The sequence below is a fragment of the Cyprinus carpio genome, chromosome A10 (genome assembly GCF_018340385.1).
Source record: "Cyprinus carpio isolate SPL01 chromosome A10, ASM1834038v1, whole genome shotgun sequence".
NCBI lineage: Eukaryota > Metazoa > Chordata > Actinopteri > Cypriniformes > Cyprinidae > Cyprinus > Cyprinus carpio.
In genome coordinates, this window is record NC_056581.1 from 17,683,646 (window position 1) to 17,709,968 (window position 26,323).

At 35.0% G+C, this 26,323-nt stretch overlaps 1 protein-coding gene across 1 annotated transcript in view; it reads left to right on the forward strand.

Annotated features, from left to right (window-relative positions):
• Positions 1–214: 214 nt before the first annotated feature.
• Positions 215–26,323, forward strand: part of LOC109086787 (cAMP-specific 3',5'-cyclic phosphodiesterase 4D-like) — a 152,003-nt gene continuing 125,894 nt past the window's right edge. The window contains exon 1 of the mRNA XM_042765590.1: positions 215–441. Within this exon, the coding sequence (XP_042621524.1) occupies positions 342–441 (100 nt within the window). The 5' untranslated portion in view covers positions 215–341. The remainder of the gene's footprint in view (positions 442–26,323) is intronic.

Sequence of the window (26,323 nt, forward strand, 5' to 3'; positions counted from 1 at the left end):
TTGATTTGGTACTCTGATAACTGGCTGATCTGGGGAGTGTGTGTGTGTGTAGTTTCCTGCCCCTCTGCATTTATATGAATACTGCTCAATCATAAACCCAATACATTTCTGTAGGGCAGTGTACTCAACGTAAGAACATTATCTATTCCACACAGCTCTGAAAGGCCGAGCACTAGTAAATGGAGTTTGTTTTTTTATGTTGTGCCAGGTGTGTGATGGGTCCCCAGAGTACCTAGAAGCAGAGGAAGGAGCCGCTCCAGGCATGGAGCTCTTCCAAGTGCGCAGACGTTTAAGTCGGACCCTACAACTGCCCCCATTGGTCTTCCGGCAAGCTGAGCAACATGACTGGAACAGCAAAGAGACTGAGTCGATTTCCCGTCCCACCACCCTGGCACTGCACCCCCCACCACTCATTGCCATCACATCTGCTGACGCCGGCAGGTGAGCAAAACAGCCTTTTGTGTGGATGCATAAAATATGGACATTATCAGTGACCGCATCGGTCATATTGTGCTGTTTTCAAGATGTAAGTGGAATGCGGATGAGTTTGGATGATGCAACTACTACTTGAAATGTGATCAAAAATATTTTAATACTTCTTTCCTTGTACACTTACTAGCAAAGATGAGTTTTAAGAACAAAGTATGCACATGCTGCCATAGAGGATAATGCAAAATAGTTTTGTTGCACATGCTTGTCATCTCATAAACACAACTAGAGTAGTACTATTAAGGTGCAAAAAGGTGTTTCTAAGCTGTAATTTCAATGTGCCCACATTATTTTTTCTTTGTAACTTATTCTACTAACCATAAACCTTACCTAACAATCTACTAATACTCGAATGAGTAAATTATGAGAAATTCTGATTTACTTTAGCATAATACTTAAATTGACTTCCCCAAACTGGAAAGGTGGCGCTCAAAGAAAATCCCACATTTCCCACTGTTAAATGTGACATTGTGGTGGCATTTCTTGTGGGCTCATCTTATAAATATAGTAATGTTTTTCCACTATAATTTTTCTGTGACAGGTTAAAAAAGTACTAAACTGTTTCTCCTGCAGCAAGTAAATTCTGATTGCAGTGTTCTTATTCTAACTATATTGTTTCTTAGAATCAGCAATTATATTGGCTGTCTGTCATAACATAAAAATAATTGGTTGTAAATCGTTTAATCTCTAATGTACCACATTTTTTTTTCATCCCACAAGGTCACTTGTGAAGAAAACATTGTGGGAGTCTTTGTAAAAACACTCAGATATTTCTCAGCAGTGGCGTTTCATCATTGCCAGTGATAGAAATATAAGAATGAAGTGGGCATGGCGATAAAATCGACTGCTTAGGCTTTGGCACAGATTGGCTTCACTACTAGCTCCTCAAATCCTGTTTAGAGTGAGAAGTTCTTTGGTGGGAGAGCTAGATTGGAACACACTTTGACATTTTGTCCAGTGTTACCCTATCGCTGTTTTTCAGTCACTTATCATCCATGCAGCCTGTTCTTTCTTTGATGGACTCTTTAAAGAGGCACAGCTGAAGGGTGTCTCTCCAGGGCTGCAAGCAGATGGATGAAAGAGAATTTGTAGCTTAATATCAGTTTCTTAAGGTATCCACAGCAATATACAATGGCATTTATCTCTGAATTTTCTTGTGTCTAACATTTTGTAGTCCTCCCTGTTAGGCGATACTATTTCACACTTGATTTTCACATTTACTGAAGACAACATGAGTGTTGTTTGCCTGCGCAGAAATTTGTGGGTGTTGTGGGTGGTTGCTTAGAGGCAAAAATGCCTACTCCAAATACTCAGGGTAAGGTTGCATTGTTGTTTTTATAGTCTTACTTTAACTGGGATGTAAAGTTTACACTATGAGCCTTAGTAGCTACTTGTTAGTTTGTAACTTAATTTGGTTGCACTATTTCCCATATGGCATGGCTTAGCTAAGTAGGTTGTACAGGTAAGCTCTTCATAATGTGTAGCAGAATATTTTTGCTTGTATTTTATACAATAAGAAGCCTTCATATTTGTAAGCAATATTCAGAAGCTGTATTTTTATCAGAGAGACATTCATATAAAAACTCCGGTGCTGCATTTTGATTTTGAAATGTGCAGTGCTCATATTTAATCAATGAAATCATAGCCTTTTGAAGTTTCACAATTCTTGTCTTTCCCTCCCCAAATGTAAGACCTCTTGGAATTATAATTAAGACTTTTCTTATATCATTCAAGGTATTTAAGACCGTTTATGTCCTTAAATTTGTTTTCTTAAATTTAAGACTTTTTAAGTACCCGTGGTAACCCTGTATTTAAGAGAGACTGGTGTACATTTTGGTAGCCCAACTGGAAGACACAATAGCCCCAGGACGTCAGACTAGCGGCAAGCCCTGGTTGCGTTTCAGCTGTGATGCTTAGGCCTTTTAGATGTTGATAAGACTGTGAAGTCTCACATACAGTACAGTACTACTGTACAGAGTTTTATCAAGCCAATGTTGCATCAGCATCATGAATATTTCAGCTGTAGTGACTTCATGTTTGTAGTGCAAATTCTTGCATTTTAAAGATTCTACATGTTTTAAGCAGAATTAACAAACAACTGACATTCTACATGAGCTGGCAGCATAAATGCATGCATGTGTCAAATATGGCCTTATTCTATAACACAGAAATCAGTGGCACCCCGCCATTCACAATCAATTTCTCACTGTGGCTATTCATTGAAAAGCTGCGTCATCTTGGAGCTACATTTTATTTTTAGGCCAAACTAGTTGTTAACTGATGTAGTGTTTTAGTGTGGCAGGATTCAATCAAACCTTATTGACTGGGTACAATCTCCTTCCATTAATGTCTAATAGTTTACAAGGTTAGATGAAAAGATGGAAGTGCTGCTTAGAACCAAGGACAGATTTATTTTTTCAAAAAAGGTCTTCTCTTACGTTCCCCCGCAGAGAAAACACTGTTAGACCTCTTCACATTGTTGGGAATGAGAAAGTAATTTCCTGTCAGGTTCTGAATCACAGACATCCAGTTTAAATGTCATAATGATCATAAGTCATAAAAATCAATATGACCGTTTAAATCAGCTTCAACACTGATACTGCTAAACTGTATGCTTTTATGTCTAAAAAACATTACATTAAGTATCCTAAACACCTGCCATTATGGCTGACCTTAACAGATTTTTGGGGGGGTTCTAGATACAGATTGGCATATCCAAAGTCAGAAAAGGTTCATAGATTAATATGAAAATAGGAATTTGTCACTTTCTGAAGCCATGCTGTGCTGGAGTGGCAATATCAGCAGCCTGAATCAGCTGTGGACCAGAATACAATTTTTATGTGTCTGGTGAGTCATATTCTGCCCCTTCATATGTGAATACATCTGGGATTCGTTTAGAAGTTTGTGCATGCTTTGGCATGTAATAAATAGATCATGCGTCATGCTCATGTAAAGCATAAAAAAAAAGATTTTTCTCAATTTTATTCTATGCGTTGTGTGACATAAACCATTGCTCTGCATTTGCATGTTCTCCAATTAAACATTATTCATGGTTTTGTTCAGTATTAGGGATGTGCAGAAATTGAATGAGTAAGCTGTCAATCTTAGACAGCCATGTAGTTGGTTTAGGGTAATGTTCACCTGCCTCCTCACCTCACTAACTCACTAGTTGGTGGTTAGGTGACTAGTCAATCACCCTGACACATTTGTACTGGTCTACACCACCCCATAAACATGAAATTCCAGAGACACGTCTTTGGTGAGTTCAAAGAAAAAGGTCAGTTTATGAATCTTTGACCTGATGCACAACATTATTTACCACAAACCACAAAACATTTGTTTGGATTATCAGTATCATTGACAATACCCATACATAGTACTAGTGGCATCAAACTGAATGTAGCTTTTTTTTATTCCCTTGGAAGGTTTACTTGTCTGACTCACATATGCAGATTCATACCTGCAAAAAATAAATTCCATTTTCTGTCTTCCCAAGCTCACAGAGCACAAACCGCACGCAAACGTTAAACCAATAGCCACTTTGATTTGCTCTACCAGACCTACATCCATTATTCAGTTCAATCATGGAACGTACCAACTTATGAAAATCAGTCAGCCTACAGTAAACTTTAATTTGCAAGGAAAATTTGGTCTGAAGCATCCACCCACAAAGTTTGTGTAAAACATGGGTTAATAGCGGCATGAAATAGCAGCTTTCTTTTCAGTATTGATATATTTTCTATTGAAATAAAAAGTTGGGATGAGACGCATTGATTATATTTGTATAGTCTAAAACTCATGATTTTTTTATAAGTGCTATTGCTAGTTAGAGGTATTTATAGACCTAATGTAGCTCCGCCCCTTTTCAGCTCTGTCTTCTGTCTTCCGATTGTATTTCCACAGCATGAAGGTGATGTTGTATGAATTTATGAATGAACTGCTCTTTTTAAAATCTTTATGACATCCACTCTGACCATTATAGTGCACATGATAACTTTCGTTAACTCTACAATAAATAAATCCACTTCAACATCTAATTATTCTTCAACAGTGATGCTAGAGCTACCTAAAAAACAGAAGTTCAAAGACAACATTTTAAAGATGGCTGCGCATTTGTTTCTCTGACCATAAGATGTATAATTAAAGAGAAGTATCCACCTTTTTCCTGACGTAAAAATGGGCGCAGCCAATTGTAAATTCTATGGGTCTAGCTTCCGGTCTCATTTGCGTCCAGCTATTTTTAGCTGTACAAAACAGTTCGTTTTGCTGCTTGATATTGAAAATTGATGTGTCCTATCATATTATTTTAATTTGTTATCTTAATTAAGAACACACTGGTTTGTACTGCAAACAGTTTTACAGTGGATATGTTCTCATTCTAGAAATCATTTTATTGGACAAAAACGTTTATATGCATAAGATGAGTCATCAATATTTTTGGTTTGAAATTTGAAATGTGTAGGCTGTATATTTTGTCCACTTTTAGGCCTATGATATAGGGGACCCCAAAGCTAATTAATAGCTTTCAAAGTGTTTTCCCTGAAATGTTTTTTTTTTTTTTATCGCTATACGTTTGTTATATGTATGTGTATGATATTCTCTGTTTTCTTTACGTCAATTATTATTATTTGTTGCTTTGGTTTACCTCATTTATTGTGGTTCTTCATCTTCTTAGGTGAAATTGTGACGTGCTGAATATTAGAAGCGTCTTATCCTAAGTCGCTTTTCCTCAGTCAATTTGACAGTTTAAAATAACGGTTATTCCTGCTGAGCGGGAAAGTGACCAGCAGAATCAGTGTGGAGATGATGCGCGCGCTCCTCCTGAACGTTTGCGGAGGCAGCAGCCGCCCGCCTCACCGTCTCTAGCTCAGAAACTCTCAGCACACATCAGTGAGTTGAGAGAGGGGGAGACAGCGGGATATTCTCACACACACCGACAGATAGCTTACCTGAAAGCACCGGGGAAAAATGGACCGAACCTACGCAGTGGATACGGGTCACCGACCGGGTCTGAAGAAATCGCGGATGTCTTGGCCGTCGTCTTTTCAGGGATTTAGACGGTAAGATCTGTCCTCTTCGTCTTTTAGGGATAGATGGGTGTGTGAATAGGCGTTTGTGAAGTGCACTTTCTTTGTGTAGATCAGTTCATCTCCGGAGGAAATTGGTCTGTTTTGGCTTAGAATGAACTTGAAAGTCAATGGAGTTCATTGAAAGTAATTTTGACTTAAAGCGCGTGTAGTTTCTTTGTTACGCACGAGACTCCTCGCGCATGGGATTGTTTTATACATATAATTATTTCATTATTAGAATATAATTAGAGTACAGATCTAATCTCTAATAAAAAAAACGACAGCTAGTATAGTTTTTTTTTTTGTCATAATTATTATTATTATTTTTTATTTTTTGTGTTGCGCAAATATTTGCAAAGGTATTGCACTGTTTACTCGTCCTTCGGTCTGTTTATTTATTTTATGTGATTGATTATGCTCTATAAAAATGGAATGCAGGCAAGTGCGAGTGGCATATAGGGGTTATATTGGGTTTATGTCAATATAATCTGATGCATATGGATAATCTGGGCGGTACCAGCGCAAATTCACATGTGCTTTCAGATAGAATTATCTAGCGCTGGTGGCAAGTGTGTTTGCAAATGGAGCTCATGGGTTAGTTTGAGTATGTGGTTGTTTGAGTTTGACTTATATATATATATTTTTTTTAGCCAAATATGCAGATTTTTAGTCTTTGAGTGTTAATAACCATAATAATGTTTTTATTATTTGTTATATTAGTTATGATTTCTTTTTTTGGCCACAATAGTACCTAAAAAGACCATTAGACTAAAAAAAAAACAAAAAAAAACCCTTGATATGCAATATGATTATATGATAATTATTATTATAATTTTGGCATATTTAAAGTTATTTGGCAGTCTGAATGGTGTCTAAATTCATTAGACTACACCAATCAATAGGCAAGTTTCTATTACAGCGATGCCAGCAGTCACTGACAATCTCAGAGTTGCATTTTGTGGCGCTGTTCTGCTTTGCTGATCATAAATCATAGTTGTTGTTCCACCTTGAATTGTGCTCAAGAGGACAAACCTCTCCACTTACAGACATAATTAATGTGCCAAAGTGTCTTTCTCACCTAACCTCTAACCACGTCCTCTCATTCCCATACATGGATGAAGAAAAATGCATGGCAAGTGTTAATTGCCTACTCAGTTGCCATTGGTGCAATCGTCTTGATTTTTCTGTCACTGATTACACAGTATTGCCGACTCAAGATATTTTTTTCTTTTTTCTCTTGAGTTAGTTTCAACATCTTGATGAACTCAGTAGGAGGTCATGCAGATGTTGATTTTTAATCTTAAGTACAGAGAACACTTTGTCCTATGGGTTTTTTTTGGGCTGGCTGCCCTCATCTCCCAGTATATTGCTCATAAGGAGTAATGACAGTGTTGAGTTTCCTAACCTGAGTGCAGCCCATAAAGCTCATGGGCTAATCCAGAGGGATAGATGGATGGATAGGCAATTCTTTAGACAGTAGAACAAGACACAACTCCCAAGGAGTTGACAGCTGGGTCTGTCACCCATTGGTTGGGATTTTGTACAGTTTGGTAAAATTTGTAACACGTTAAATGCACTTACTGTCTGGAGGGTAATTGCTGTCAAAAATTCGGTTGTGCTCAGGAGTTAAAAGGCTGTTACTTTTGCATTAGAGAGTGCATTTGATACCACAGCCTAATTAATCATCAACCAGTGTGGAACTCGTTTTTCATTGGCTTGTGCTGGGGTTGTTTGTTGTATTTAGGGGGTTTGTCAGATTCATAAGGTCGAGTTGTCATCCTCATTAGGGTGCGTGACCTTTTGACCGGTATACCCAGCCACTTACTTTACCTTCTAGCTATGAAATTAAACCTTATCAGATTCATGAGCATTGTGTAACAACATCACGTGACTCATCAGGGTCAAGGGCACCTCCAATTACACAGTCTGTACTATATAGGCCTAGTCGTCCCCATGAATGGTTGTCTCATTTGCAGCAAAGATATGGCTGTGTTTCTACCCAAACTTTGAATAATTGGCATGTTAGTCTACTGGAATGTCGGTGGTGAGAAATTACATCAAGTAGTGTTTGAAATTGTTGACATTTTGTAAGAAGCTGGAATCATTCATTGCTGTCATTTTATATTTGGTTGGTGCACTTCCCAAAAGTCATATTTGACTTTTTTTTTTTTTTCTTCTGTAGTTCATCATTTTAATTGCCCTGTAAATGATTTCACTTACCTCGCTTTGCCACAGAATGCAATCTCAGTCAATTTTTACTTTTGGCAATGCATTTTTATAATGAGAGAAATATTTTATATATTTATTTGTATATTTTTATAGTTTTTTATTAGGTGTACTTTTGTCTTTAACATTTTTTGTTCACTAAAATATTTGTATTTTATTTACTATTTAAATGATTATAATTGTTAATATTTCGTCTAATGCTTTCAAGGACTTGCAGTCACAAGTAATTTTTGCAAATTCAACAAAGCTATCTATTTTTAGGCAACAGGAAGACATTGTCTTGGTGACTAATCAGCATATTTTGCAATAGAGCTTTTTCACGTTTCTGACTTTCTCAGCAGCGGTAGTCGTCATAGTTGGGTAAACTTCTATAGCAGTCAGTGCCACAAACATGTATTTTTGCATTCCCATTTTGCTCAAATAGCAAAAGAATGTTATCATGACTTTCAAAAAAAAGGAAAAAAATAGAGAGAGACTGATAACAGAGGTCAGTAGAGATAACAATGTCAAATTTACTGTCACTCCCATAGACACTGTATTACAAACACCCTCCCATTAATGTTAACTATTTTTTGTAATTTGATGCAAAGATGATATACAAAGTACAGTGTTATAAATGTACATACATTTTAAAAAAAAGGGGGGGGCGGGGGTTGGAGGATTTACGACGCTGATGAGCATTGAAACACATCTTCACAGTCTTGTGAAAAGGGTCCATTTGAAGATACAATACAAAAAAAAAAAATCTAACTAGCTTTCTAATCTTTTTGTATTCTATCTGTTTTCTTTTCATTTATTATACAATTAACAAAAGAAAAAAATAAAGACCTCTAACACTAGCTTGCTCTATTCTTTTTCTATTCTATCTGTTTTCTTTTGATTTATTATATTATTTAAAAGCCCTTGCTACGTGTTCTGCGTTTAAGCTAACTGAGACTTGTTATAGCACTTGTATATCATTGCTCTTTTGTTGATTATGATTGCTTCCACTGTCCTCATTTGTAAGTCGCTTTGGATAAAAGCGTCTGCTAAATGACTAAATGTAAAACACTCTTACACTGGCCTTGGGCTAGCAGACCATTCTTATTGTTAAGTCCTGGCAGAAGTTCTCAATTTTGCAGCATGTAAATGTCTTGGACTCTATGCTTTACTTGAGCAAATTTTAAATGCATGACCCTCGTGATGGAAGGTGGCACACAAGCAATTAAGCCTGTAGGCCTGTGTGTCAACTTATTGACCAGAGCGCAGGGTGATTCTCAAGGGAAATTCTCGGGCTGCAATAACCTGGCCACTGTAACTGAATAACCACAGCTTCAAGTCCCTACATGGTTTTAACTGAGCTTCTCTTTGGATTTATGCACACTCTTTGGATTGTATGAAGGGAAAGTGAATGTTTACAAGTGTTACTTCATTGAGCTAAACTGGGTCAGATCCTGAAGATGACGTACAGTTAGTTCTCTGTAGGGAAGGAAACTGATGTACACAAAGCTGTAAACAGGGAAAAGGCAGTGGCTACATCTTGACATGACAGGTGACAATGGCTTTGCTCTCCATAACACTGTACCTGTACTGAGAAAACAACCTGTTTTACCACCCGAGCATCATCTGCACGACTGCTCCTCTGTAATTTTGCATTATGATGTTGGCTCGGACCACACCGAATAATTTCCTTCTGAGTTTTAGTAATATGTTGAGCTGGGGACGACTGATGTATTTTGACAGCATAATAAATCATTGAAGATCTTCATCCCAGGGCCACACTTATAATTTGAGAGCAGACTCGCTGTGCATGATGGGAAGGATCAGATATTATTATTATTATACAGGCTTCATCATTTTAGGCTAATCATCTTGAAGACATCTTGGGCACTTGAATGGTGCTCCTTCACAGAGATCCTTCAAGTCATGTGAAGTTGCTTTAGGGAGTGCTGTCCTCTCGACTCTCTTCACAGACAGCTAATTAGAAACAACAACTGAAAAACATAAAGGCCAGCTCTGTAGATTTGTCCTCAGTTGTCATGGCCAGTGTCGCTTTGTAATGAAGAGACCAGCTAGAGCTGAGAGGAAGAATAAACCTTCCTTTCTGTTTTTTTATGTTTGTTATCCTTAAGATGCTTTTGTGAAAGTGGGAGTTTCTAGACTCTTCACACTGCTCAAGTAGTGCTACTACTTTCTGAAGTGCTAATTGAAAGCACCACTGACTTTATCAACAGCAACATGCTTGAATAAAACTCGTTCGGGGCGTATGCCATTAGTTAGGGTGGTGTTCTCAAGCGAGCGAACACACTTCCGAACAATCCTCGGAGACCTGCTTTGTATTCCTCTGAATGTAGCTAGACTTCCAGACCTTTTGGGAAATCACTACACTGCTGAATGTGTGTCTCAAACCACAAAAAGAAGATGGATGCCGGAAGTATTTTAAATAATTGAGCACGTAGTGCATGTTTTGCTGGATTCTTGTTACTGGGTTACCTTTGTTTGGTATGATGGTACTGTCATAGTTGTATTGGTAATTATTTTGTTATGTTATTGTCTGTTGTCTTTTGCGAAAAGAGGTTGTGGCTTAAGACGGCTCTCATAAATTGGATGACACCATCTGTATGTCACGTGTACAGGAGCTGGACGGCAGCTAACGCATGTTACACTTCCTAATGCACAGAAAACACATTGTTTAATGTCTGTAATTTGCAGCAATCGAGTGTGTGAGGTAGTGCTGGGTGGTTTGACAAAAAAAATAAAAAAATCTGTATCACCGTTTTTTCTTTTTTCTTTTAGGATTCTGGCGGTTTCATGATTTATCAAGTTTTTTTAGCCTGACTGGGCCTTAGGGCTGGGTTTCGAGCTTGCTACTTTTTAGGCACCGTCTGAATTCCCTCAGTATTATCGAGTATCGAAAAATGTCTTGTCATTCAGTACCAAATTTCGATATCTAACGGTTTAATTTTGTCAACGTAAGTCAGCCAGTAAGCGTGCAGCATACTTGATGTGCCTAAATCAAGTGCTGGTGATTGGTTCTAGTGAGGCATCCAGGGCGTGGCTCACACGTGAGGCCTGTAGTGTGTGGCGACCCAACCCCCATAGATGTAAAGCTACGATGACACTAGTGCATTTTCAATTTAAAACGGCATTTTAAAATAAACAATCCCCATGCATACTGCCGTTTCCACTGCGTGCTACATTAGACAATTCAAAAGATTTATACTACACTTTTACTCAAAGCTCACCTTAAACCACCACTTCCGATTGTGATCTAATAAAGGTTTTGGTCATATAATGTTGCTGAAATATGATATTTGTACCCTTTTAAATCAAGTTAATCATTACACCTGTTTAGCATTTCTCATGTAAACTCCCTGTATTGTTATGAAAATAGACAGAATCTCATGAAATTCACATACAGATCATATACTGTTGTAATCGTGTGTTTATTAGCTTCATGTTTCATCCATGGAAACGTTTTTCTGGGTTTCTTATGTACAGACCAGAACGCAGAAGTGTAATGGACATACGTCCAGCTTTGCTCCAAATAAATTATTAAAATGAAAACAATTTGATCAAAATATCTGTTATTTGCCTTGTTATTGTGGTTGCAATTTACAATATTTTACAGTATTTATTTTGTGTAGGGCAGCTGCATACTATATTCTTGCAGGCAACATATTCAAAACAGTCTTAAGTATGTTCCTGAATATCATTGGTACATCACCAAACACTAGCAAAAGCTATTAACAAAGGAAGAGAAACATGCATTTGTGGATCAGATGTGTAAAAACTGGCTGTTGTTTCTTAGAAGCGAATCTGATTGGTCATTGAATTCATATGTTTGGATATGAGAGGTATTGCGGTCTGGGAAAAATAAGTGTTCTAATGCCTACATAAGGCCTATTTTCAGAACTTTCAAACAAGGCTTTGCCAAGCTAACGCCATTATAAATTTCTTAGGTAACTTGCAATTAAATTTTTTATTTTTTTTTAGCTACTCACCAAAGCCAATTTTTACCCTCATTTGGTTTTTGGCTATGTTTATTTCTTACCCTCTTGTTTATAATAATAATAATAATTCCTTACATTGATATAGCGCTTTTCTGGGCACTCAAAGCGCTTTACACAGAAGGGGGTATCTCCTCAACCACCACCAGTGTGCAGCATCCACCTTAGCTACGTCAGGTCATCTTGATTTCTCAGATGGTGTATTTCATTAGTTCCAACTCCCTTTTCTCATTAACACTGATTTCTACATGGCCTGAGGAACAATAGTATGGTGAATGTGAAGTGAATGAGCGTGTACATCTGTCTTTGGTGTATTTTTGAGGTGGGTCAGTAAAGGGATAATGGGTTCTGAGAGCCGACCTAGAAGAGAGTGAGTGAGTGAATGAATGAGTGCTCGCTCATGTAACACGGCTGAAACAGCCCTCGCTGCTGTAATGGATTTCACAACATCAGGTTTCTGCTGTCCATCACTGTACACTTAAATGTCAATCATACGGAAATCATATTTCTGCATGTAGGAGACTTTACCTTTGTACACTGGAAAATCCAAAGATTCAGAAAAAAACTACACTCTAGAAAGGAACATAAGAAACAAAAGTAAAAAAAAATTGTTTTTTTAAAACAAGTGATAAATCAGGCAGAGATTTGCTGGCATGGAGGTGTCATCAATTGTGCAACCGTGAAAAATTTCTATGGACAATATTAATGTTTTCAACATCTTCGTGAGTACAATAATTTGCTTCTTCTAAGTCTTCTTCTGAATCTGAACATTCATCTTAAATGTGATTAAGATATAACTGATATGTCTTTTGTCATGTTTAAATGTAGAGTTCAGTTCAGTTGAGTTCATATTGCAGTCTCTACCTCAAATTGACAAGAAACCAGTCTGCAAACGTTACAAAAATGCTGTGATATGATGATGAGACACAATTTTGAAGTCAAGTTTTTAATTTCATAATCCACAGTTTCAAATCTGTTTAAGAGAAAATCATGCCAGAACATAAATTAGATTACTAGGCCCTCAATCTGCTCTTCATTTAAATCAAACTGCTCTCTAGGAGAAAGAATTGCGATTTAACAGATCTGATTTTTCTTTTCTATTGGTTGAACATTCTGCCAACAATTTCCATAATTCAGCAAACCCACACCTGTTGGTGATTCGGCTACAGTCCTTCCTGTTTCTGAACTAATTGGAGTGAGTCTAATGTCATCTCCAGTGTCATTCTGATTTGATTAAACCAGGGGAAGTCAACATGTGCTCTTCTCTGAAGAAGAGCAAAAGTACTTACAGAGAGCAGCCAAGCCATTAAAAAGATAATGATGAGAGATTAAATTATGACTGCAGTTCCTGTAAGGACAACAAAATCATGGATGTGACCCAAAATGTGGCCTTTTTTGCTTTTAAAATTTGTAACAAAACAAGTTGAGAAAAGAAAAAACTAAAAACATGCACAAACACACTGATGGGTATCTGCTGTGAGCCTATGTGACAGAATCAAAGCACAAACGGCAAGGAAACGTCTCGCATTAAGTGATTTCAGGTGACATACAGTGGGATGTCAGAAAAGGAGAAAAATCAGACGAACACATAAAAGAATTCTTTGGCGCATTTTGATATCACTATAAACTGACAAAATATTGTAATCCTAGAGGAACGTGTAGGCTTAAACAGATAAAACATGAAAAGACATTTAAAAGGCAACATTTACAGCTGCAAGGCAATCCTCTGAATACTGCCAGCAGTGAGAAAAAAAAATTCACATTGAGGTCGTTTTTCACATTTAATAACCATAAAAACGAAAGACACAATATTAGACAATATTACAATCTTTCAGCAGAGCAATAAACATTCAACAAAAATGATTGTGAATATGAGTATTTACAGTTCACTTAAAGGAATATTCTTGGTTCACTGCAAATGAAACTTGAATTGACAGCATTTGATTTCATACGTCAATCAAAATTACAAAAGCAAGACTAGAAAATACACACCATTTCAAAAGTATAGCCACCAAAAAATCTTAACTAACCTAATTTGTGCTACTTATATCTACTATTTAGAAATTCTATTAAATTCCACGTTATATGCACAAGGACAGCAAGGATATGCGCAGTTCAATTAAAAAAGAAGCAAGTAATTTGCATAATCCAATTATGATACTGACATGCATTGCAGTGTATTGAATCGTGACATGTATTGCGATGTGTATCATATCGTGAGGTAGTTTGTGATAAGCCTTCGTGTTTACACTTTTAGGTGAAATCAACCTATATAGTAGTCTTTACATATTAAGATGGGCAAGGTAAAAATAGATTAATATATTTTTTTAAAAGACACTCATTTGCCATTAATTTTCATACGTTTGTTAGCAAAGCTTTACTTATCGTTCAGCAAAAAAAACAAATACACATGCATGTTCTGCTTCAATATGTCCTTGCCAATATGTAACTAAACAGCCTGACGCTTTAATCTTTGATGAGCTGAGAGGTGCCATGAATGGCAGAGCACTCAATCTGAGTTGACAACTTGGTAAAATACATTTCCCAAGAGCTCAGGGTGGAATCACAAGCTTTAGCGCTGGACCAGCCACATATCAGCTCCAGCACAACATTAGCAGTCTCTGCACTTGCAGCCATAAATGTCAGTTTTCCACAGGCTTTTACAGAGAACTGGCCAAGAGCATGACTTAAAATACAGAAACAAAAGAAGAATTAAGCCGAAGGATAAACATAATGAAGTCACGGTCAGGATTAGTAGAGTTACCTAAAACTAAAACTTTAAAAAAAAATAAACGTTGTTACTACAGGGCCTGAAAACACAAACATTTGAAAATGGAATTCAAAGTGCAAGTTTATGAAAATTACACAATTATTTTGTCTATAGGAATGCGTATGTGTGTAGACGCATAGTGTTTCTTTACAAACTGACATCGCCAGCTACTGGCACAGGCATAATACAGCATTTTTAGTCGATTTTTGTGGATCCGTGTGAACTGGGATCATTTCGACATTCGAAATTCAATTGTTGTCGTGTAAACATACCCCGAGTTTAACTTGACGCACTAAAATAATTTTAACTGAAATAAAAACATCATCATACGGAAATCATATTTCTGCATGCTGTAGACTTTACCTTTGTACGCTGCAAAATCCTAAGATTCAGAAAAAAAATCGACACTCTAGAAAGGAACATAAGAAACAAAATTATAAATTTGGGGATTTTTTTTTTTTTTTTTTTAAAGTGATAAATCTGCCAGAGATTTTCTGGCATGGAGGTGTCATCAATTGTGAAATCATGAAAAAACTGGGAACATTTCTATGGACAATATTAATGTTTTCAATATCTTTGTGATACAATAACTTGCTTCTTCTAAGTCTTCTTCTGAGCATTCATCTTAAATGTGATTAAGATATAACTGATATGTATTTTGTCATGTTTAAATGTAGAGTTCAGTTCAGTTGAGTTCATATTGCAGTCTCTACCTCAAATTGACAAGAAACCAGTCTGCAAACATTACAAACAAGCTGTGATATGATGATGAGACACAATTTTGAAGTTAAGTTTTTAATTTCATAATCCACATTTTTTCAAAACTGTTTTAGAGAAAATCATGCCAGAACATAAATCAGATAACGGGCCTCGATCTGCTCTTCATTTAAATCAAACTGCTCTCTAGGAGAAAGAATTAAAACAATTCTAGGAAAAAAGGATTTTTAACTTTTCTCAACCATTTATTTTTTAAAAACTATATTAATAAAAACTATAACAGTATCTCAGTGTTACTAAAATAACCCATGGAATAATACTCCAGGGGTTTCTAATTCAAATGCAGTCAGCTCTACTCTAAAGAGCACACATATAAGTCACTAATTAGAGGTAGGGCTCGATGGGACATTCCTAAACATCTACCACTGTCTAATTAATCCTGTTAATGTGAAACTGAACAAACACGATTAGCGTAAGAGTGAATGTCTAGAAGGAACAGGAGTCATTTCTTTTGGGAGGAAAAATGTAAATTCATTGAATACCGTAACTGAAGCCTAATTTCACATTGCCCTGCCTGGTGTACCTTTGCTATAAAGGTGAGTAAAATTACTTATAGTGTTAATTGGTAATTCCTTTCCTTAATTATACACTTAATGCAAAAATTATAGAATTATGTGACAAGGCATAGGTAATTGTTCTTTCATGATGCATACAGTGCACTTCTATTATGAGCATATCCAGACGTCATTTGTTAAGAATTGCAACTTAAACATAATTTCTAAAATGAATCCCTTCAGAATAGTGCTAAAGAAAGGGTTTTCTAATGGTCCCAGACAGAAATGAGTCTTTGGGTTTGTGTACCATCAGTCATACGACAAAAACATTCAGTGGCGAGGATCAGAGGGTACCAGAAGTCATTAAAATAAAGTGCAGTAATTGCCTTCTTGTTTATCTAAGAAATGAGCCCTTATATGTTGTGAGCGCAGCAACTTCGGGGCATTTCTACAGACAGAATGACAGCTCAATTTGTTAGCATAATAATGGCACTCCAGTGAGGCTTTTTCTGGGAACCTCTGCAATCTGGTCTTAAAGATAATGGACAAGTGTAATTTTTCTTAAACTAAAGATTGGCATTAATCAGACAGACAAGGTGGGTGATTACAGTTGTTTCCATTATCTTGATCACTGAAGAATATGAAATTTGCAAAAATCTGTAAGTTCAAGCACCAAAATGGAACATAAAACAGTGTATACAAATTAAAGAAGAATTGTATGTTAAACTTTGGGAGTAAAGTTTAAAAAAAAAAATTAAGGGGAAAAAAGGAAATATGGAAATTAAGTAGGGGTGTGACGAGACACTTATCCCATGAGACGAGAGACGAGACTGGGTTCACGAGAACGAGACGAGATTTTTTTTTTTTTTCTCAGTGATGAAATATATTGGGGAAAATAGACTTTTATTCAAATGAAAAACACAAAATGCAAAAAATGTTGGTGCATTATGAAATCAACTTGCACTTTATGAAATTAAACTTCTATTTTAATGAATTTTATGCAGTAATAAACAACATGTAAACACTGCAAAATATTTTGCCAAAAACTCAACTAACAGGCAAGCAATTGCACAAAAATTATAAATAGCATAAATAAAAATAAATAATACAAATATCCCAAATAAGTGTAGCAGTCAGTCAAGTTTACATTATTAAGTAAACTGATTTCCACTTTAATAAAAAAAATATATAATTAACACGATTAATTTATCTGTTTTAAAGAATAAAGTAGTGGTTCCCAAACTGTGGGGCGCGGCAAGGCTGAGAGATTCTTTCTTGAGGAAGCAGCACTAGTCTGATCATTCAGATAGGTGATTAGTTTAACACTGGAGCATCCTGTTAACTGCAGGTAGTGTTAAGCATATTTTATTCACAGGTAAACATTAACTATCTTACATACCACTACTGGTGAACGAGCCAGTGTAATGCAAATATGTCTGAAAGGTCTGACATATGCCAATAGCGCGAGGTTATCGACACATCAGATCTCTTCACACCCCTACATTTAAGTCAACATGAAATCAAAATCCACCCTTTTCAAGTGTGGAATAGTGTGATAAGCATGATTTATTTTATTTTATTACAGTCATAGAAAAGTCATGAAAATTTAAATGAAAATGGTCATAGAAAAATTGTGGAAATTTGTCTAGTCAGATTTTCTTTATTTGTTTATTTGTTTATTAGCCCACAGCCTTTGAAATTGAAATAATTACAAAGACTTTTTAAATTATATTTAATTAAAAAAAAATAATTCTTAAAAATCATAATAAAGTCATGATTTGGAATGTGTGAACCCTTTATTCCACATTCGTGGATTTATTGTGCATGGTTTATCTGTGAACTTACAGTGCTTTATTTCCAAAGGGAAAAAATGTATGCCAAATTAAGTCAAATGGGTTGTGGACATCTTTTTATGTTGACTTTAATGTTATAGCTTTATCGTCTTCCTCTTGGTCAATAGTTATTACATTTGTGTCTATTTCTAAAGAATTTTTAGCAGAAAAAGCTGATACCACTGGGACCTGCATTAAGTCTCCTCGGTGCTGACATTTTCCTGAGCAAGCGACCCAATTACTTGCAAAGTATTAGTAATGAAAAGGAATGTTATTAAAAGTGCATCTTTATGTAATGGTGTAAAAGTCAAAGAGTGCTGGACTCAACCCACACAGATGTACACCTGCCTAGCAACACCTTTCTCCTGAGTGGAATCTCCTCTCTGGTTTCTAAAGGTAATGGCAGATGGTTGGCTACCCGGTGCTGCTAATTGACAAATACTTTGTTTTGAATTGATTAGAGCAGGGAAATATGAACCTGCTTATGGAGCGAGTCCTGCTCTCTCTGGGGATTCTCCATGGCACTTCACTGTCCTAGCTGAGCTCTAAACACCGCAGAAAAGGAGGTTTTCATGAAGCTAGCTAATAGAGAACCACTTAATTGGCTGCTCGGATGAGCGTGGAGTGAAATTGAAGGCGGCCAGCAGAAGTTGTAGTAGTCTTTCTCATCTGTACCATATTAGCTTGTTTACGGAATAGACCACCAGCTGCAGCCTTACTTTAATATATATTATTCAAAAGGTCATAGCCTTTTTATTAGTAGATAGTTGCCATGGTTTTCACAGACCTCATCAAAGGAATTGGGTTCCCTGAGTTTATGGACTTGACAAACAGAGGCCAAATAAAGAAAACCATTAACATTTCTTCATTCTTCTGCAGATATCCGCATCACTGTGTTAAAGACATTTTATCTTTGTTCAGTCGCGACTGAAAGCATGTTGTGATTTTGCTGTCTGAATTGAATGTGGTGAGAGAGACTGGGTGCCATGAAATTATATAATGGAAATGATGCATAGACAAAGAACAACAAAAAACACACTATTCACAAACAAATGACCCTTAGTTCATTTTAATGAATCATTCAAATGAGTCTTGAATACGTGAGTATTGGGTAAGGCCTCAGTTACTGAATTGAAGCAATTCTTGACTTAATGAAGTTATATTTATACAGGTTTTATGATTCAGTTGTAATTAACCAGCACTGATTGGATTTGATTCTGTATGATTTCAGTTATAGTGTGTATTTTTTTTTCACAACCAAAAAGTAGTCTGATACCAACTGAAATAAACTTGCAAATCACATTTCTTGTTAACAATGTATAAAAATTATTAAAAAATTCTAAACTTAGGAACATTTGTAGTATGTTTGTAGCTTTTGAATGAATCTTTAAAAGAACTGGTTCAAAAGAGTCATTTGTTCATTTAAAAAAAAAAAAAAAAATTTTTTTGACTACTGTGTTTGCATGGTGTGTTTTGATTCAGTGAGAAGAACCAGTTCATAAGAGCCAGCTGTTTGTGATTTACACTACATTGGTTGTAATGTATGTTTCAGGTTCATTAATAAAGAAGTTCACTAGTTCATAAGAGTCATGTGTTTGTGAACTTTTATTTACTATGAAATATATATTATTTAGAACCAGAAATGTTAAAGTCCTCACGATTCCCACCCTAGACATCAAGCCTTGTTCGTTTGGTTTAACACTTCTCAGTTTTCTCTACCTGGAACTCATGAATATTTATGTTCTTTGTTTCAGCTTGTATACCAGGCCACTTTAATCTTTCATTCCAGCTAAAATGTTTGATTTTTCGGGAGGAGCACAGGTAGAACCAGAACAAACGCGGGGATTAGAGCGATCATTCATTGTAAAGCCCTCGCATCTCAATGAGAAATTAACCCCCGCTCTCTGTATGTGACTTCTGCTCAGTGTTGGAGGCACCATCAATTATGCTATTGGCTAATAGGAGTCTGTTCAGTTTGCTGTACTGCTGAAGCGCACTGAGTGGGAAACTGGATTAGCCATTAGGCTGCCAGCGCTTCTCTTGTCAGCTGTAGGTGTTGTCAGGCCTCATGGAGATTTATAATAATAAATAAATAAATAAATAAATATATAATAATCAAAAATTATAAATAAATAAATAATAAAATAAAAATAAAATAATAAAAATGTATTATTAAATGATGATGATGATTATTATTAAATTCAACTAGATGTTAAAAAATAATATACTAAATAATAAAACTAAATTTATTATACTAAATGCATTATAAATATTACTATGATGTTGCTAAATTAATTTAGTTCAATTTAACATTGTTATTACAGTTACAATTAAACTGAATTAATAATACTTATTAATATTATTTTGTGTAATTTTAATTCAGTGATTAAAACAATAACAATAGTTAAAAATTAAGTTTAATTAAATATACAATTAAAATGACAGATAGTCAATAATAATAATAATTATTTTTGTAGTTGTTATTAATATTTGTTAATATTATTAAAGTAATTAAAAATAAAATTATTAATATTGTTATTTCGTTTTAGTTAAATTATTGATAAAAATAATAATAAACAAACACAACTGTTATTGTTGATGTTGTTAAATCACATTAAACTAAATAAATACAATAAAAATAAATAAATAAATAAAGTCTTCTAGCATCATGCTGTGAGTTTTGCACCAAGCACCACATTTTATTTAAAAAATATTTTTTTCTCCCAACAGTTGTTTGAATGTTGTGGGTATACAGGTAAGGATGACAGCTTCAGAGTTCCTCTGGAATAAATATAAGTATCTACTCCTAGATACTCAAGCACTTGATGGTAAAACGTGTCAGAGAGGCACTCGTTTTAAGGGTGCTTTTTGGTAAAAAATATGCATCCTCTCTGGTGCTCCTCGTACAATGGTTTCATGATGATTTAGCCTGCATTTACTTCCCTTTGAATTATAGTTGGGACAGTGTTAGAGACTCTGAAATATGTGTTTGATGTATTCTGGAAATTTCCTTTAATTTGTTTTTTTCAAACATTAAATTATTTTTTATTTTAATTTTTGATACAGTTCATGCTTAGGTAAATGAAGAAATGAAATTGCTTTTGCGCATTTGATTTCTCATTTGAGAAGCCATTTTGAGAGTTTTATTTATTATATTGATAAATCAACCAATCAACTTTTCATGATAATCAGATTTATTTATAGTATCATTTAAGACATTTTAATCTTCATTTCATTCACTAACATTTTAATTTTGTTAGGAAAAAATGTCTATACACAGCAACTGAACACAGTTAAGTACGAGAGAGGCATTTCCAGCTCCCACGGATCATGCATATGTTAGTGCGTTTCCTTCATTCATACTCCGTTAGACTTGGTTCAGAGCTGTAATGTGCCGTTTGTTTTTTTTTAAGGTGCAACAGCTTTGAAGTCAATTGCAGAATAAAATGAAGCACTGTGTAGTCATAGCATTTCTCCAAGGTGACTCTGTGACCTTTGGAATTCACATGGGCATCTGTTAAATGTCTTCTAAGGTCACAACATTTGATAAATTATGGCTCTAATTTGACAAAGCTGTTTTTTATTCTCATCCTCATGCTCTTTGCAGCATTTTCATATTCATCATTTTTTTGCATTTGAATGGAAAAGCACTTAATGGCATTGAGAGCTCTGAAACAGTGCATATTTGCGCAGGTGAAATGTAACGGCCTCTAACGCATGGTTATGACTTTCATGCATATTCACGTCTCAGCAGATTGACTCTTAAATTGGCTTAAATAACATCCTTACAGCATTCTCAATGTGAGTCATGGCTGGAGTGCAGTAATTCTCTGCCTGTGTTCAGAATAGCATACTAGCTTAGTGTAGCTATTGATTGAATATTCACAATATTTGCTATTTTACAGATTTTTTTTTATTATTATTATTTACAGCATTTGGCATATGTTTTAATTAATGAATTAATGAATTTTTTTTTTTTTTATAATTTTTTTGTATATTTTCCTTGAGAATTAAACCCATGACCTTTGAGTTACAAGCGCCATGCACTATCAATATATATATTAATTATATTATATTACATTAAAATTATATAATTTTATATAATAATATGTTTAAAATTATATTTCTTAATTATATGATATTTTAATATATATATATATATATATATATATATATATATATATATATATATATATATATATATAAAATAAATAAATAAATAAATATTGAAGCAGTAATTTGTTCTGGTAAATTTGTCAAATTTAATTATTTAAAATCAAGGACTGAAATATATTTCTAAAAAAGTTTTAAGTGATCTTATTAACATTTTTAATCTAATTTTGTCTAGAAATGTCTTAACATTTGGCAGTCTGATCAAAAATGAAATGTTAAATATTACAGCAGTCATTTTTTTCTGGTTAATTTGTCAAATTGAATAGTTTGAAATCAATATAATAAGTATTAATATATTTCAAAATTCTATATTTTTTATTTTTATTTTGCATTTTAATTTAATTTTGTGTAAAAATGTCTTAACATTTGGCCGTTGATTGAATAAGATGTCAATAAGGAAATGTTAAACATTGCAGCAGTCATTTAATCTGGTTAATTTTTCAAACTGAAAAGGTCAATGTGAGTGCATTGCATTATGGGATACAGTTTTCCATTCAGTATACTCTGTTGTGTACTTTTCATTTTAGAAAATGTAGTAGGTAATTTGAGTAGTCTGTGCACACTGAAAATGTACATTATAGTGAACATACTAGCATACTATTGCTGAGCATACAGTATGCAGCAACAGCAGTATGCTATTCCAAACATAATCTCCTAGCGGGAGAAATCCCAACATTCACAGCACAGATAAATGAGTGCTGTGTCATGGTGATTGAAACGCACCAGGCTAGAAAATAAACTCTGCATAGACCTTGAAGATTAAGATGGATGGTTACATTCTGCTGCCCACTGGTTAATGAGATGCTAAAGTTTGCACTAACTGAAGCCAAGGCATGCATCAGGACAGAATGAAATTACCGAGAAGTTTTTTTTTGTTACAGGCGAGTGCTTTATAACTTTTTACAGACTCAAATCACACGCACTGCATTTGTGGGCTATGAAATAGAAAGAAATGCAGAGAAATTAAATTTGGTGCCGCAAAGGTGATCCGTTTATGTGATGCAAACCCTTTATCACACAGGCAGGGGAGCTGAGGAAGGACAAAAACGCAGGCTAAGTGACAACAGCACTAAGTGTCCTCTCCTCTCCAGCCATCTGTACGTCTCTTGAACTCCTTTTGAGGACAAATGCTCCAGGTCTTGCGCAACACGCTGCCCCTGTAGGGGACAGTATCCCAGAATATCAATGCTGTGTTCACACGTTGCCTTCGCAGTGATTTAGAAATGAAGGTCAGCCAAAGTATATTGTACATTTGACACAATCATTCCCTCTGAAGGACCTCCAACCCAATCTTGTGGGAAAACTCAACTATTTTACAAAGTGGTGATTTCTTATGAATTAGTTTGGTGTGATTGAATGAGACCGTATGTATTCATTCAAATTAGCCACTAATTTGCCAAAACAGTTACAAACTGCCATGAGATTGTGTTGAGGACCTCACATGTAGGGTTGTGTGCCATTCAAAAGTAAACTGAGTAAATTAAATAATATTTTATATAGTTATAGTTATAGTATAGTATGTATAGCAGGGTTATTTTAGGTAACTAAAACATAAACAAATATATACATAATCTAAACAAAAGCATTTTCATTACTTAAATATGAAGAGTATATATATATATATGTATATGTATATATATGTATATATATATATATATGTATATGTGTATTTATATATATTAACTATATAATAGATATATATACTATAATATATATAACTAATGATATAGGCATATAAGAAAAACAACAAAATAACTAAAACTAGCTCAAATTTAAATGAAAACGGAAAATATAAAAATAATATTAATAATAATAAAACTAGCTCAAATTTAAATGAAAACGGAAAATATAAAAATAATATTAATAATAATGTAATTAAAACTCAATCCAAAACATTACCATTATTATAAAAACTATGATAGTATCCTTACGATTATAAAATAACACAAATATTGGTGTATATATAATTATTTTGTTTTGAATTTTTAGTCTAATTTTATTTCAGTATCAGAACTACATTAAAAATGCCTTCTGAATTTTAATTTTATTTAAATTTGAGTTAAACAGGATATAGAATTGCATTTTGAATTTAAAAGCAAGGAAGTAAAATTAAATCAATTGAAAAGAAATTCATATAATTGTAATTTTTTAACTAGAAAAATTTAAAACATTGAAAAACTTAAGCCTTGAAATTTCAAATTTTGTAGCCCTTATAGAAGCTTGGTATCGTATTTCATTGTATGTTTTATTATATTTAATATATTAAATTTTATGGACCAGGTTGAAACAACACTTTAATACATTAGCCTGTGTTGAATTTCATTGAATTGAAGTTCTACAAATTGCTCTTCCTGTCATTCCAATTTAACTTCCTGTGTGTTGTTTGATTCAATTAAAATTCTAACTCATCCAATAGGCTGTGTCTGTAAATCACATACTCTCTGAGTAGATTAAATAATTTCTTTGCGACCAATAAAAAAAATGTTCTGTATAGTATGAATGTGTATAGTATGAATGTAATTCGGATGTATTAAATGGTCATGTGTCCTTCATTTAGTTTTGAATGGGGAAAAAAAATCAACGCTCAATATGGGCGCACTTTTGAGCGAAGCCCCACCTACTGAGTAAAAGAGCCAATCGCTAATCGGTAAAGTCATGCGTCACTGCAGCTGCCGTTAGAAGTCCCGGTTGCTATAGAAACAGTCAGCGTTCTGAGACGTGCATTGAAAAATAGCCTTTTTTTGCTATTTGAGCAAAAGAAACAACATTTATGGGACAGTTGTTGTTGTCAGATTTCATTGATGATTTCAAATATGAAATTTTAATCTTAACGGATTTGCAGAATTTGATGTTTCCCCATTCAAAGAGGTAGGAGCTGCACTTGCATGCCCGAGAGGTGTTTCAAAGATGGCCGCCCAGTTACATGACTTGCCTTAAAGGGACTTTGACTCTTTCCACAAATATACAGGTAAGAAACCACTAACCAAACACCCAGAGCTCCTTGGCAACTCTCTAAAACATCTGAAACCCATTAGTAACCATATAGAAATGATTTGGCAACCACTCACAACACATAAGCATTGTGGTGTTGAGTTTTGCATGGGCAAACACAGCAGAAAATGTAAAATTCTAGTACATCAGTGCATTTTGAGATCTGTATGCGAGCTGGTTAGTGAAAAAAATCCAAATCCAAACACTTACAGCAAACAATTGACCTTAAAACGTTGCCGTAATTCAATAACAGATGGTCAGTGTGCATGCTGCCATTTGAAGAGTTAACCTCCAAGTGCCTCCAGCCTGTATTTTGATAAAGTGCTTGTGTATCGTGGAATCATTTAAGACAATCCTGTGGGCCAATTAGTGGTGAATTGAATCAAGGCAAGAGCAGCCTTGAGATCAGGGTGCTTTCAGCAAAATGCAAGAACTGAGCCGTCTAGGTTGTTTATGCAAAAACAACACTGCAGCCGTCATATGTACTCGCCTGTTTGTTATTGTCTGCATCTTGCATTACGGAGGGCAGATTTCAGGGCTGGTTTTTCAGTGTGCTTGACCACAAGGGTCCAATTTTCCTTCTAACTCACTGTGATTGCATGAAAACACAAGCTTTTCAATAAGAAACTGTGAAGCCACAAGTAACTACAGCTCTGTTGACTGCTACTGATGAGAAATAGTCAGGGTCTTGCGTGTTTGAGGCCAATTTTTGTCCCTTCTGTTGGTCTGAATGAGTATTTGTAGTACAGAAAGCGATGAAAACAATTATCTTCAGTTTGGTGTGCTTGTGAAGTAAGGGCTTTTCTGTAGCAGTATGATTTTGGTTGTACTGTCGAGTACTGCAGAAATGTGCCTGCAGCATTTCATCCCCTGCACAGATTGTGTGGGTAGGACAAGCTATATAATTTCTTCATCTGAGTAAGTGCAGTTGCCAGCACTCAGTGTTACCTCATAACAAAATCACATCCAAATGCCTGAGCAGGCTTATTGGCATGGATTCCTCATCTTGTCTGTATGTGCATACAGGAACCTGGCTTCATTCATTCTGCATGGATTCTGATGCTCGTTTGTTAGAATGCTTTGGTTCGATGCCAGTTTCCAGGTTCACTGGTGACCCTTATTAGAATATTGCATTCCAACTAACAAATATTTTATAAAAAATGTGAAATCATTCTACTCTGGTTGTGTGTCACAAATGTCAATCACAGTTGTGGTCCATCCAGTGTCGTTATTGTTAACTCAAACTATTATGAATCTTATTTGTTATTTTAAATGAATCTGAAATAAAACAAAATATAAATATTATTTAGAAAACGTAAACTTAAACTTGAAATGCAGCCTGCATAATTGTGGTTATTTTAATTCTAAGAAGCTCCAGAGGAGTTCTAAGACAGGCGATTTGGAGCCAAATGGGCTTCATATAAATCATGTATGAACGCAGAGTCGCTCTGTTTCAGCTTCCTCAGCAAAGGAGTCCAAAAATGCTTAATACAGATATCTCAGACTTCTGTAG